This window comes from Nyctereutes procyonoides, unplaced genomic scaffold (genome assembly GCF_905146905.1).
Source record: "Nyctereutes procyonoides isolate TBG_1078 unplaced genomic scaffold, NYPRO_anot_genome, whole genome shotgun sequence".
Taxonomy (NCBI): Eukaryota; Metazoa; Chordata; class Mammalia; order Carnivora; family Canidae; genus Nyctereutes; species Nyctereutes procyonoides.
Genome location: NW_026575049.1, coordinates 51,291,314 through 51,304,530, shown reverse-complemented (window position 1 = coordinate 51,304,530; position 13,217 = coordinate 51,291,314). Strand labels below are relative to the sequence as shown.

Here is a 13,217-nt window from a genome sequence, read left to right as displayed (position 1 = left end):
TTTTTTTTTAACATAAGTGAAGCTTTAAAACCCTTCTTATTGGACAGCTACCCTCCACTTTTCTAGCCCCTTCTTTATAGGAATGCAAGAGAAACCACTAGCACAAACAAATCATAATATGGGCATAGCAAAATTTAGAAAATAGAACCCCAAAAATGTAGCAACAGAACTACCTGTGGTTTCAATGGCCTATTTCTCAGTTAACTAAAGTTCTGGAAGAGAGGATCACAGCTAAGTCTGAATTCCTCAAACCCAAAGCATAGGAAAAAGGCACCAACCAGGCTCTTAGTTTCTCTGTACACCAGACTAGTTCTGCTGAGTTGGGGCTGATTATGGTCACTGGCCACCAAGAGTATCTATTTAAGCTGTGATTCCCACAGCCAGGGATAGCTCCACAAGTATAATGATTTTTAAAATTCCTCATAATTAGAGACAAGCCACAGAAAGGCTCATTCTCCATACTGAAGGGTAAGATGGGGCTAGCTAATACTGCTGGCACTAAGAAGGGTTCCCTGCCAATCTACAGAGGGGTCTTGTACATGCTTTCCAACACTTCTAGGCTTTTAAAATTATTTTTTGTGAAACTCGTAATGGGTTCCTAATTGTTACTTCAACACCACAAAGAATATCTAGCATATTATTAATCTGGGCTATTTCTGGTAACTGCTTCTGCCCTTTCCTCCATCTCCTGCCCCAACTGTCTTCAAAAGGAAAAGGAAGGAAAAACCCTAGAAGCCATGCAGACCTATAGATTAAAAAGTCGACTAAGAATCACAGTTGGCTAAGAATAATATGAAATGTCCTTCAGCCTACTATATTCTTAGTACATAGCAATTAAAAACTGACCAAAGCTTAAAACCAGACCTTCACTTCTTAAGGTTCTCCTGAACAAAACAGGACTTAAAATGGGCACTTTATTTTTATTTTTTATTTTTTGAAGACTTATTTATTTATTCAGAGAGAGAGAGAGAGAGGCAGAGGGAGAAGCAGGCCCCCTGCAGGAAGTCCGACGTGGGACTCAATCCCGGGTCTCCAGGATCACACCCGGGGCTGCAGGCGGTGCCAAACTGCTGCGCCACCGGGGCTGCCCAAAATGGGCACTTTAGATGTAAAAATGCACAGGATGGTGGAAAGCCAGTATATTCTCTCTTGGAACCTTAAACCCTGGTTTCCTCAATTCCTAAACGCGTGGGCTCTAACGAGTGCGAAATGTTTTCCTAAATGCCTCTGAATGGCATGTCTAGCTTGATAAAATTCACACACCTGCCTTAAATCAGTGCAATGTATTTTTGGCTAAAGTACTGTGCACAAGGGTTTCTCTTCAGCACTTTGTTTACCTTCAGAAATGAAGCAGATGGAAAAAGCAGACGGCAGTGAGCTGTGCACTCCAACATAAGCCAAATGCTACTAAGCCTTTTTCTGGGGTCTATTAGCCTTGGCAGTTTTGTTTAAATCTCATTCAGGCAGATCTGAGAAAGTAAGATGAAGGTTTTCAGCTTATTTATGTTCTTTTCAAGCCTCACCTTTCATGACATCATGAAATCCATGCAGAGCAGCACCAACGTTTGTTAAAACAGAACTGTAGTTTGTCCGAAGGAGTCCATCTGGCTCTGTACCTAGGAAACCAAAATCACAAGTCTAAGCATTTTCCCAGGAGACTTCTGAAAAACTGACAGCCCACCCTCTTCCTCTACTTTTGGGAAGAGAGAGAATAAAGATTGCTATGATGTTTTGAAAATAATGGCCCTTGAAATCTTTGTAGACACATTCAGATATAATGGTGATAGACACATGCAACTGATTTGCATCATCCATATCCACAAATATTTTTAATGGTTAAGAATCAAAATTAAATTGTTACGTAGGATTACAAATTTATGATTCTTTTTGAAATGAAAGTTTGTGAGTTTTCACCTTGTTACTACAAAATGCATTTCTCAATTTCTTCTTTCCCTATACATTATTATTTGTTGAACATAACTAAAAACACCATTATTCAGAGTCCCACTTCTGGCATGACAGCATGAGTAGCTCCACAGATTCACTCCCCCAAAAAACTGGCAAAAATTATTTTATTTTTTTAATATTTATTTATTAGGGAAAGAGAGAGCACAAGTACATGAGGCAAGGAGAGGAGGGGGAGAGGGAGGCGAAGGAGTAAGTGATTAGAGACAAGCACACTCCTGCTGAGTGCAGAGCCTGACGCTGCTCCTTCCTAGGACTCTGAGATCATGACCTGAGCCAAAGTCAGATACTTAACTGACTAAGCCACTGGGCGCCCCTGAAAATTGTTTTAAAATAAACAGACTCTGGAAATGGTCCTAAGTGCATACATCAAATGAAGAAACATTTATTCAAGGAAATCTTTTTAAAACAGGGGGGGAAAAAAGAATAAAATCTTTAATAACTCAGTAAAAACAGCCAGAATCTGTAGTATTTGAACAAAGACCCATTCTCATCCTCCTCTCACCAGCTCAGTGAGCTAGAAATTGCACTCCAGACTGGTGAGGCCAAGAATATAACTCTCCCCTAACTTCCAGCTGGAGGGCAGCATCTTTCCCCTCGTCCCAAAACTAAGTTCTGGGTGAGTATGACAGGGGTGGGAATTTTTCCGCCCAGCCCCAACTCTTGGGATGGAGGCTCTACCCTGAGCACAGTACTGCTGAGAATACTGGGGTTCTCTATCCCCTTGCCCCAGCTCATTTTATCCACATTGAAAAAGGCAAGCCACGGAGACCATAGGCTGTGGCCTACCCCTTCCACCAGTGCTCAGCTACTAAAGCAAGACTGTTATTCTGAGGAAAGGGCATCACTGTCCCCACCTCCAGCACCAGAAACATGGCTCGGAGATTTGGCACAAGGGAGGTACGAGCCTTAAAACAGAAAACTCTGAATCTGTTCCCAAAGGAATTGATTTCATTCTCAACAGAGCATGGAGAAATTCAATTCTAAAGGTGCTCTTAGGAATAATAGAGCTTGTGATGAAAGCAGTTAACAGGAAGTTGGTAGATTCAGTAAAGATGTAAGTTAAACTAGATTCATTACCTAAATGGTAAGTTAAACGATAGATTCATTAAAGATGTAAATTAAACTGGCTAGCTGGTTTACTAGAGAAAAAAACAGCTAAGAAGAGCCCTCTGGGGTCATAGCAAACCTCAAACCCTAATCTCAAAAACTATACCTATAAAGAAGCCTAAATTCAACTGGATCAGCTGTAGAGCACTTTATGCCCCCAAAGCATTGCTGAAACCGAGACAGCAGTCTGTCAGCCATGAGTAGAGCTTATCCTAAGTAAGATTAAGAAACAAAACAGGGAAAGGGACTGACAAAACCACCGTTACCCCAAGGCTAGTGTGTGCATGCCCAAGGCTGAACCTCCTGAGAACAACATCAGGTGCTTACTCTGAAAAACTACGAAATCAAATTAAAGATGGCCTACCTAGATGGAAAAATGCACCATGATCATGAACCAGAAAATTTATCATCAAGATGGCAATACTCTCATAGTGGTTTTCCAGGGCTGCTGTATCAAAAGTACCACAAAGGAGATGATTTAAAACAACAGAAAAGAGTTCTCTCACAGTTCTGGAAGCCACAAGTCTGAAATCAAAGTGCTAGCCGGACCACACTTCCTCCAAATCCTCCAGAGGAGAATAGTTCCTTGCCTCTCCCAGCTTCCGTCAGCCCTACAGGTGTCTTGGCTTGTGGCAGGATTAACTCCAATCCTTGCCTCTATCTTCCTATGGCCTCCCTGAGTCTCTCCTGTGTCTCTGTCTCCACATCTCTCCTTATAAGGATGGTAGTCATCAGACTGACAAGAGCTCTCTTTAAACTAGTAGAACCCCATCTTACTTTGATTACATCTGCAGAGATGCTATTTCCAAATAAAGTTACATACATAAGTACTAGGGTAGAATTTCACATATCTTTTAGGGAGACGTAATTCAGCCAACAAGACTCCCCCAAACTAATCTACAGATTTGATGTAATCCCTATCAGAATCCCACCTAACTTCTTTGTAGAAACTAACCAGCTGATTCTAAAATTCACACAGAATTTCAAGGGAACAAGGATAGCCAAACAATCTTGAAAATGAAGAACAAAGTAGGAGGACTCTCACTTCGTCTCAAAACTAACTACAAAGCAACAGCCAGTATAGTATTGGCACAGGATAGATAAATAGATCAATAGAATAAATCCGAGAGTCTAGAAATAAACCCATATATCTATGATCAACTGATTCTTAACAAGTGAGCCAAGGTCATTAACTAGGGAAAGAACAAGTCTTTTTGATAAATAATGCTGAGACGGGCAGCCCGGGGGGCTCAGCAGTTTAGCGCCGCCTTCAGCCCAGGGAGTGATCCTGGAGACCCAGATCGAGTCCCACGTTGGGCTCCCTGCATGGAGCCTGCTTCTCCCTCTGCCTGTGTCTTTGCCTCTCTCTCTCTCTCTCTCTCTCTGTTTCTCTCATGAATAAATAAATAAAATCTTTAAAAATAATAATAATAATAATAATAATAATAATAATAATGCTGAGACACCTGGATAAACACATCCAAAAGAGGAAGTTGGACCTTCACCCCATCCCAGATACAAAAATTAACTCAGAATGGATCAAAGACCTAAACATATGAGCTAAAGCTATTAAACCCTTAGAAGAAAACACAGGGGATAATTTTTATGACCTCATATTGACAACTGATTCTTAGATATGACAGCAAAAGCATGAGCAATAAAATAAAAATAGGGAGGCCTGGGTGGCGCAGCGGTTTGGCGCCTGTCTTTGGCCCGGGGCGCGATCCTGGAGACCCGGGATCGAATCCCACATCGGTCTCCCGGTGCATGGAGCCTGCTTCTCCCTCTGCCTGTGTCTTTGCCTCTCTCTCTCTGTGACTATCATGAGTAAATAAAAAAAAATAATAAAATAAAATAAAAAAAATAAAAATAAAAAATTAATTAATTAAAATTAAATTGGATTTCATCAAAATAAAAAACTTTCATGCTTCAATGGACACCATCAAAAAAGTGAAAAGACAACCCACAAAATAGAAGAAAATATTGTCAATCATATAACCAAAATGGGATTTGATCTAGAGCGTATAAAAAACACTTAAAATTCAATAATAAAAAGACAACTCAACTGAAAAATAGAGAAAGGATCTGAGTAAACCTATTTCCCAAAGAGAGATACAAATGGCCAACAAAACATGAAAAGATGCTTGACATCATTAGATGACAGGGAAATACAAATCAAAACTGCAATGAGATACAACTGCAGAAAGTTAGACAACTTAGATGGCTAAAATCAAAAAGTCAGATAATAACAAGTGCTGGTGAGGATGTGGAAAAATCAGAACCCTAATACTCTGCTGGTGGGAAGCCACCTTGGAAAACAGTATGGCAGTTCCGCTAATAGTTAAACATGGTTAACATATGACCCAGAAATTCGCCCTCCCACCACCATTCACCCCATCCCCCGGTATATACCCAAGAGAAATGAAGGCTATGCCTACTCAAACACTTCACAAATATCTAAAGCATCATTATTCATAATAGCCAAAAAGTAGAAACAATACAAACTGTCCATCAACTGATGGGTAAATAAAACGTGGTGGGATATATAATGGGTATTATTCTGCAATAAAACAGAATGGATGAATTTTTTTTTTTAAGATTTTTTATTTATTTATTTACAAGAGACATATAGAGAGAGAAGCAGAGATACAGGCAGAGGGAGAAGCAGGCTCCATGCAGAGAGCCCAATGTGGGACTCGATCCCGGGTCTCCAGGATCAGGCCCTGGGCTGAAGGCAGAGCTAAACCACTGAGCCACCCGGGCTGCCCAGAATGGATGAATCTTGAGAACATTATGCTGAGTGAAAAAAGCAGTCACAAAAGACTATGTTTCCATTTATATGGATTAATTAAATATCATTCCATTTATACAAAATGTTCAGAATAGGCAAATCTATAGACATAAAGTACATTAGTAGTCACTTAGTGTTAGGGAGATATGGAATGGGGGATAAGGTAATAGCTAAAGTATACAAGATTTCTTCTTAAGGTGATGAAAATATTTTTAAATTAACTTTGATATGTGATGATGCATATATCTGTAAATATACTAATAACTACTGAATATTATACTTTAAAGGGGTAGATTATATGGCATATAAATTATCTCACATTAAAGCTATTACAAAAAAATAAATCAGAGTATGAAAAATTACGGCATTCTTAAAATATCATTTAAACTGAGATCCATTCAATTACAGAAAATACTCTCTTCAAACTAGAACAAAGGGAAACAAATGACATTTTTACTTCCAAACCTCTCTCCTATGCTACTTGTTGGAAAGTTGCTACCAATTCTTATGCTTTGCCCCTCTCTATTTAAAAAAAAAGGATGGAGAGAAAAGGAATTAATATTTAATGCATGTTTTTAATGCCTAATATTGTACATCTTTAATTTAATAATCACTTTACCTCGATTTTATCAATGGGAAAACAGGTACAGAGTAGTAAAGTGATTTGGTCAAGGTCATAAATGTGTAAGGGGCTAGAAGATTTGAATTCAAGTTTTTCTGACTCCAGGTCCTATACTCTTCCTATTCAAACAAGCTAAACAGCTCCCTTCTCCAGGTTCTTGTACTCTAAGTTGAACTACGAGCAACCAACAAACTTACTTGGCAAAGCAAGAAGACCGATGTAAGTCTGCAGCTTCTCAAACACAGCTGTCATCTTTTTCATGTCCTGAGACAGCTCAAGATTCCTGGCTCTCAATGCAGACGTGCAAAGAGACGATTCACATTCTTCTTCTAAACTAGGAATGAGCAGATATTTCAAAATTGAGCATTGTAACAATTTTCAAACAGCTATAATAAATCATCTGATTTTTCAAACAACTATGCCCAAAAGAGAAACTTTCCAAAAAAAAAAAAATTTATCTCATGTATAAGGTTCCATTTTTTGACCTCAATACACAACACCTATTTGCTGCAGATATTAGTGCTAACAGATGACCAGATGGAAGTAAAAGGCAAAGGCAGGTGCTCATTGGCTTTCCATCCTAGGAGCAACACAAAATTATTTCCTTTAAAAATATTTTGAGGAAAAAAAAATAATTTGAGGAGCAGTGCCTTGCTAGCTCAGTCAGTAGAGCATATGATTCTTGATCTCAGAGTCATAAGTTCAAGCCCCACAGCGGGCATAGAGCTTACTTTAAAAACAAAAGAGAGAGAAGAAGAAAGAAGAAAGAAGGAAAAAAGAAGAAGAGAAGAAGAAGAAGAAGAAGGAGGAGGAGGAGGAGGAGGAGGAGGAGGAGGAGGAGGAGGAGGAGGAGGAGGAGGAGGAGGAGAGGAGAAAAAAAAATACAAAAAAAAACCTAATTTGGGCAGCCCAGGTGGCTCAGTGGTTTAGTGCCACCTTCAGCCCAGGGCCTGATCCTGGATATCTGGGATCGAGTCCCACCTAGGGCTTCCCTCATGGAGCCTGCTTTTCCCTCTGCCTGTGTCTCTGCCCCTCTCTCTCTCTCTCTTTCTGTGTCTCTCATTAATAAATAAATAAATAAAATCTTTTTTAAAAGTTAAAAAATATTGCACACTGAATTCCTAAAGAAAATTAAATAGGAACTAACGAACAAAATCATTTAGAAACCTTTTTAGCAAAAAGGTTAGTAAAAGCCAAAGAGATTGAAAAACCAATCTATACACCCAAATCTAAAATTAAATGACTAACACTCATATAATACATTGTATCATTTTCAATTTTAAGTGGTTACTTGGGAAAACAATTATAAGGTGAGAAAACAATTATGAGAAAAAAACACATGGACTCTTAACAGTGTTTCTTAAAAATGTGCAGGTAAAGCAAGGAAAGTTATAACACAGGAATGATAATCATATCCCTTTCCTTCTCTTCCTCTACTTTGTAAGAGACAGCTTCATTCAATACAAAGCCCATATACTACCAAAAAAAAAAAAAGTCATCTTGTCAATTAATGTGGTTTTTAAAACAATGATAAAAAGTTGTCTTAAAATATAAATATGGGGCACCCTGGTGACTCATGTGGTTAATTAAGCATCTGCCTTCAGCTCATGTCATGATGCCAGAGTCCTAGGATTGAGTCCACATCGGGCTTCCTGCTCTGCGGGGAACCTGCTTCTCCCTCTCCCTCTGCCTCTCTTTGTCTCTCATGACTAAATAAATAAAATCTTAAAAAAAAAAAAACATAAATATGGGATGAGGATAGGGGATAAAACATTCCAAGAATAGGAATCTAAGATCAAAAAAGGACTTATTCAGTATTTCTAAAAAATGTAACAGTGAAAAAATAAATTAAGGCAAAATAAAAATGCACAATTGTTTCAAGTAGTAAATACCACTTTTGCAATGGTTCTCAAATAGGTTCCTCTTAAACATAAGCCAAATCAATAAGGTATATTCAATTTAGTGTTGTTTAAACTTCTAGAGTCTTTTCAAAAAACTTTAACTTCATTGAAGCATAAGATTAAGAATCTGAATGAAACTATAATTCATAATTATTAGTTTAAGTCCTAATTCCGATTCCTAAAATTCTGTTATACCCACAAACCGTAAAATTTGGTTACTGAAATGCCTGGTCAGGTTACAATCAGGTAATAAAGTGGCTTTTAACACATATTAAATTTTTTAAGTAGTGGAAGTTTACATTTCTGAGAAAGTAAACCTACTATTTTAGTTTTATAAGGATTTATGAACCACAATTACTTGTATATTTTCAATATCTCTAAGTTATTCATCTACATATCTTCTAAACCTTATTGTGCAATATATTATAATACATATATGTTCTTATTTCTCTTATGTTCCAGTTGTATTATTCTTTGACTTTTTTTTTTAAGGTTAAATCTTTGGATGAAAAGACTTAGATGAATTAGGGGTCTTGGCAGTTTTAGAACAAAAGTATCAAAACATACAAGCAATATTATCAAATTTCCAGTTACATGGATTATTTTCCCTTTCCCTTCCAGAAATACTTAATGAGGAATATGTAAGGTTACTAAATGGTATCTTCCGTGAGGGCTGGAGGAGATAAAGTTTTTAGTTTATAACTTAAATAAATCCCAATAATAAAAACAAGAAGACACCACTTCAGAGAAGCCTAAAGATTACAGATCCAAACAATTGTGGAAGCTAATTATTATAACCCCCACCTAAACGTTTACAGCAAAAGGATAAAACGGAAATATTTCTTTCAAGAACTGTGTGATTCACAATCACTGAAAATACGGGTTCACAGCATTACACGGTTATAGCGGTAGCCACACTACAGAACTACTCAAAAACCCCTGACTGATGCACTACAATTCAATTTTCTTAAATATAGGTTTGTGCTGCTCAAGCCATTATTCTCCTTGTTCACAGACAAGCCAACTGGCTGTGGTGCAGAGGGAGCTGGTAGTTGCCAAGGGGCACACGTCACTATTTTAACTTGGGCACAGGTCAGGTGACCCCCCACAAGTCCCCAAGCTCCTTGGCCTCAAGGCTAAGTACCTTTTTAACTGATAAGGAAGAATCTTCCTAAGAAAACATATGTAAGAGGTCAAATGCTCTGAAAAAGTTTTCAATTTCACAGTTGTCTCCTGGAAAAGAAGAATAATTCCAAGGTTAATAGTGTCATTTGACATAAAGGAGCTTCCACTTGCAGAAGTAAAACACAGAAGGAAATTACCAGGACAGTCACAGTATCCTCAGTAATACTTTCAAATAAATGAAGCATTCCTTCCTCAAGAGGGCGGACGTAGGACGCATTTTCATGAAGGTATTGTGAGAACTACGGAGAAGGGGAAGAACCGTCAGTTACTTCACTAGAAAATAACAAATACCTAGAGATTTGTGAATGGACTCGCTGAGTTATAAACCTAAATTCTTTTGGAAACTTTTTGAGAAAAAGTTTGGCTTTTACAAAAAAGAGATGCTCACCCTCTAACAGTCCCAAATACAGTCCCCAAATCCCCATCTCATTCCAAATGGAGGAACCTGAAGAGAGGTTAACCAGGCGTGGGAGGAAACACAGAGGGGACACTGCCTTACAACCCGCCACAGGCATTCCCCAAGCACCGCTTCTCTAAAGAGGGCTCAGGAAAGAAAAAGAAAGAAAAGAAAGAAAAGAAACCTGTATGAAAGATTTTTATGTTATGTTCCTCATTTTTTAAAAAACAAGTCTATTAAGGACAGCTCCTTCTTTTTACTGTGTATGATGTTCAGGGTTAACAAATTCCAGGAATATATAATTATCACCAGAATAAGGATGTAAAAACTTTTATAACTGTCACTGATACCTTAGTATTTATAAAGAGTTAGTTCAGTATGAAAAATAAATTCAGAAAAAAAATCCTACAGGCATTTAGACAATTTAGTAGCAAAAAGTTAATTTTCACTTAGGAAGTTTCTCAATTATCCAAATATTGTATAATGGCTCAAATTCTGATTTCTCAGTACAGATATGTAAAATCTCATTATGCAGAAATGTGATTCAACCGGCCATACTGCAAACTATAGATATCTGGCCCTGGGCAACTCATTTGATCTCTCTGAGCTTCAATCATAAATGTCTACTTTATGATTTTATGGACAAGTCTAAACCACTCTGGTCATCTTTTAACAAGTGGTTTCTGAATCTCCTTCAATAATACAGATTTATTAGGGGTGCCTGGATGGCTCAGTCAGTTAAGCGTCTGCCTTTGGCTCAGGTCATGATCCTAGAGTCCTGGGATCGAGTCCCATGTAGGGCTCCCTGCTCAGTAGGGAACCTGCTTCTCCCTCTCTCACTATTGCTTTTCCTGCCTGCATTCTCTCTTAAATAAATAAATAAAATAATACACACTTATTAGAAAAACCACATAGAACCTTTCATACACCAAAGCACCAAAGATAAAATATTGAGAAATAAATGAATTCTTCAGAGTGATAAAGTGTTTCAGATAAGATTAACATATTTGATTCTCACTGTATAACCATTATGTAGCAACAAGCTAAAAAAAATTCCAAAAAAGGGACAAATATATTTTTTGATATTACAGGAAGTATAAAATAAAATATAACTTTTACATTAAAATGCTGCAATACTGTTTCCCAACCCAAATCATCTGAAAGCTTTTCCCACAGTGAAATTAAAGGCCCAAAGTTTCACTGTTTACGAACGTCAATAGATTCATGAAGTCAGATCAAAACTGATGAAAATCAAGCCCCTCCCAAGGACCTCCTATGTGTAAGGCATAACAATTATAGGAATTAACCTTTACCGAGTGCTTACTACGTGCCAGGCACTATTCTCAGTACTTCACATATATTATCTACTTAATCCTCAAACTTAAACATATATACCTGTGAAGTATGTACCCTATCCTCTATTTTAAATATTAGGACACTGAAGCACAGAGAGGCTAAATAAATTGCCCCAAGGGGACACAGAAAGTGCCTGGGACCCCCTTAGTTTGACTCCAGAGTCCAGCTTTGGCTATACTAATAGGTACTTACAGGATACATGGACATAAACACTATTCAAACCCTGGAAACGGGGCAGCCCTGGTGGCTCAGCGGTTTAGTGCCGCCTTCAGCCCAGGGTATGATCCGGGAGACCCAGGACTGAGTCCCACATTGGGCTCCCTGCATGGAGTCTGCTTCTCCCTCTGCTTGTGTCTCTGCCTCTCTGTGTGTCTCTCACGAATAAATAAATAAAATCTTAAAAAAACAAACAAACAAACAAACCTGGAAACACTGCATGATACGCAGAAAACAAGCTGGAAAGAAGAATCAGCTAAGTAGGAAGAGTGGCAGATTCATTTCAGAAAGCCACATTATGATGCACTTCGAGTACATATCTATAGCAAGATCCCTCAATTTCCTCCCTGTGGGGGCCAGCCTTTGAGACAGCCCCAATGATCCCTGTCTCAACTGTTTATGGCTTTCTGTAGTACTCTTGCATACTGTTTCAAGGCTGGTCTGTGTGACCAATACAATATGGTAGTAGTGATGGTACTCAGTACCCGGGATAAGTCATAACAGACACTGCAGCTTCTACTCTGCTCTCTCTTGGATCACTCATTCTAGGGGAGGTTAATTGCTATGTCTTGAGGACACTCAAGCAGCCCTATGGAGAGGTGAGAAAGCTCCATGAGAAACCAAGGTTTCCAGCCAACAACCAGCACTAACTCACCAGGCACGTGAATGCATCCCCTGGGAAGCAGATGCCCCACGCTAGTCAAGTCTTTAGATGAATGCAGCCTCAGCTGACTCTTGACTGAAACTTTATGAGAGATCATGAAGCAGAAGCCCCCCAGCTACTTTTCTCCTGAATTCTTGACCCACAGAAATGGTCTGAGATAATAAATGTTTGCTGTTTTAAACTACTAAATTTTGGTGTAATTTATTACACAGTAATACAGAATTAATACACTATTTATTTTTTCCTTTTCAGTTAAATGTGGTCTTGCAAGCTACTTTAAATCCTTTTTTAGAACTAGCTAGGGAGAAAAAAGGAAAGAAAGGAGAGAAATTTGCCAGGCCCCAAAAAAGCACATGGACTGAAGGGAATGACAGTCAACCCTCTTCTTATTCCTTATTTAAACGTCACACACCCTGAAAATGCTCCAAAGCTCAACCAGAGAAGCAGTTTCACTCCCACTCCATACCCCAGCAGGAAAGGTCAACTATACCCACATACACTTTTTTGCTTTTAAACATACCCAGTGATGAAAGTTACAAAGTACAAATAGGGAGAGAGAAAAAGGCCCGCAAACTGATTTTTCCAAAAATAAAATGGCACTTTTCATTATATCACAGCCAAGTCAAAAAACTACAAAAGGCCCCAATCCTACATACAAAGCGTAAGTCTGGGCCTTAGCCTGACCCCAGGGACCTTCCAGAGTCTGGAGCCATGTTTTTGTCCTTGCAACCTGACCTCTCATTCCTCCACTTCGAGAAGACTTCTCACTCTTGCCAAAACAGTTTGCTCCCTGCTCCCTCCCCACCCCCCACACACATTCCCTTATGCCTTCCTAGTACAGGACTTTGCTCCCGTCTTGCTCTCTTCTGGAGGAAAACACACCTGTTCTATTTCTCTCCTCTTACTCAAATCTTGCTCGTGTTTTGAAGCCTGTTCAAATCCCTAGACAACCTTTCCCAGACACTTCCACCAATAGCAATCTTCCCTCCTTGATGACCTTACAACACTTA

The 13,217-nt window shown here is 38.7% G+C and overlaps 1 protein-coding gene across 1 annotated transcript in view; it reads right to left on the bottom strand.

Moving 5' to 3' along the window:
* The window catches only part of PPP1R21 (protein phosphatase 1 regulatory subunit 21), a 65,614-nt gene that overhangs the window by 27,736 nt on the left and 24,661 nt on the right, over positions 1-13,217 (bottom strand). The window contains exons 10-13 of the mRNA XM_055329153.1: positions 9,712-9,813; positions 9,534-9,622; positions 6,686-6,822; positions 1,524-1,616 (exon numbers count right to left, since the gene is read on the bottom strand). Coding sequence (XP_055185128.1) covers positions 1,524-1,616; positions 6,686-6,822; positions 9,534-9,622; positions 9,712-9,813 — 421 coding nt within the window. The remainder of the gene's footprint in view (positions 1-1,523; positions 1,617-6,685; positions 6,823-9,533; positions 9,623-9,711; positions 9,814-13,217) is intronic.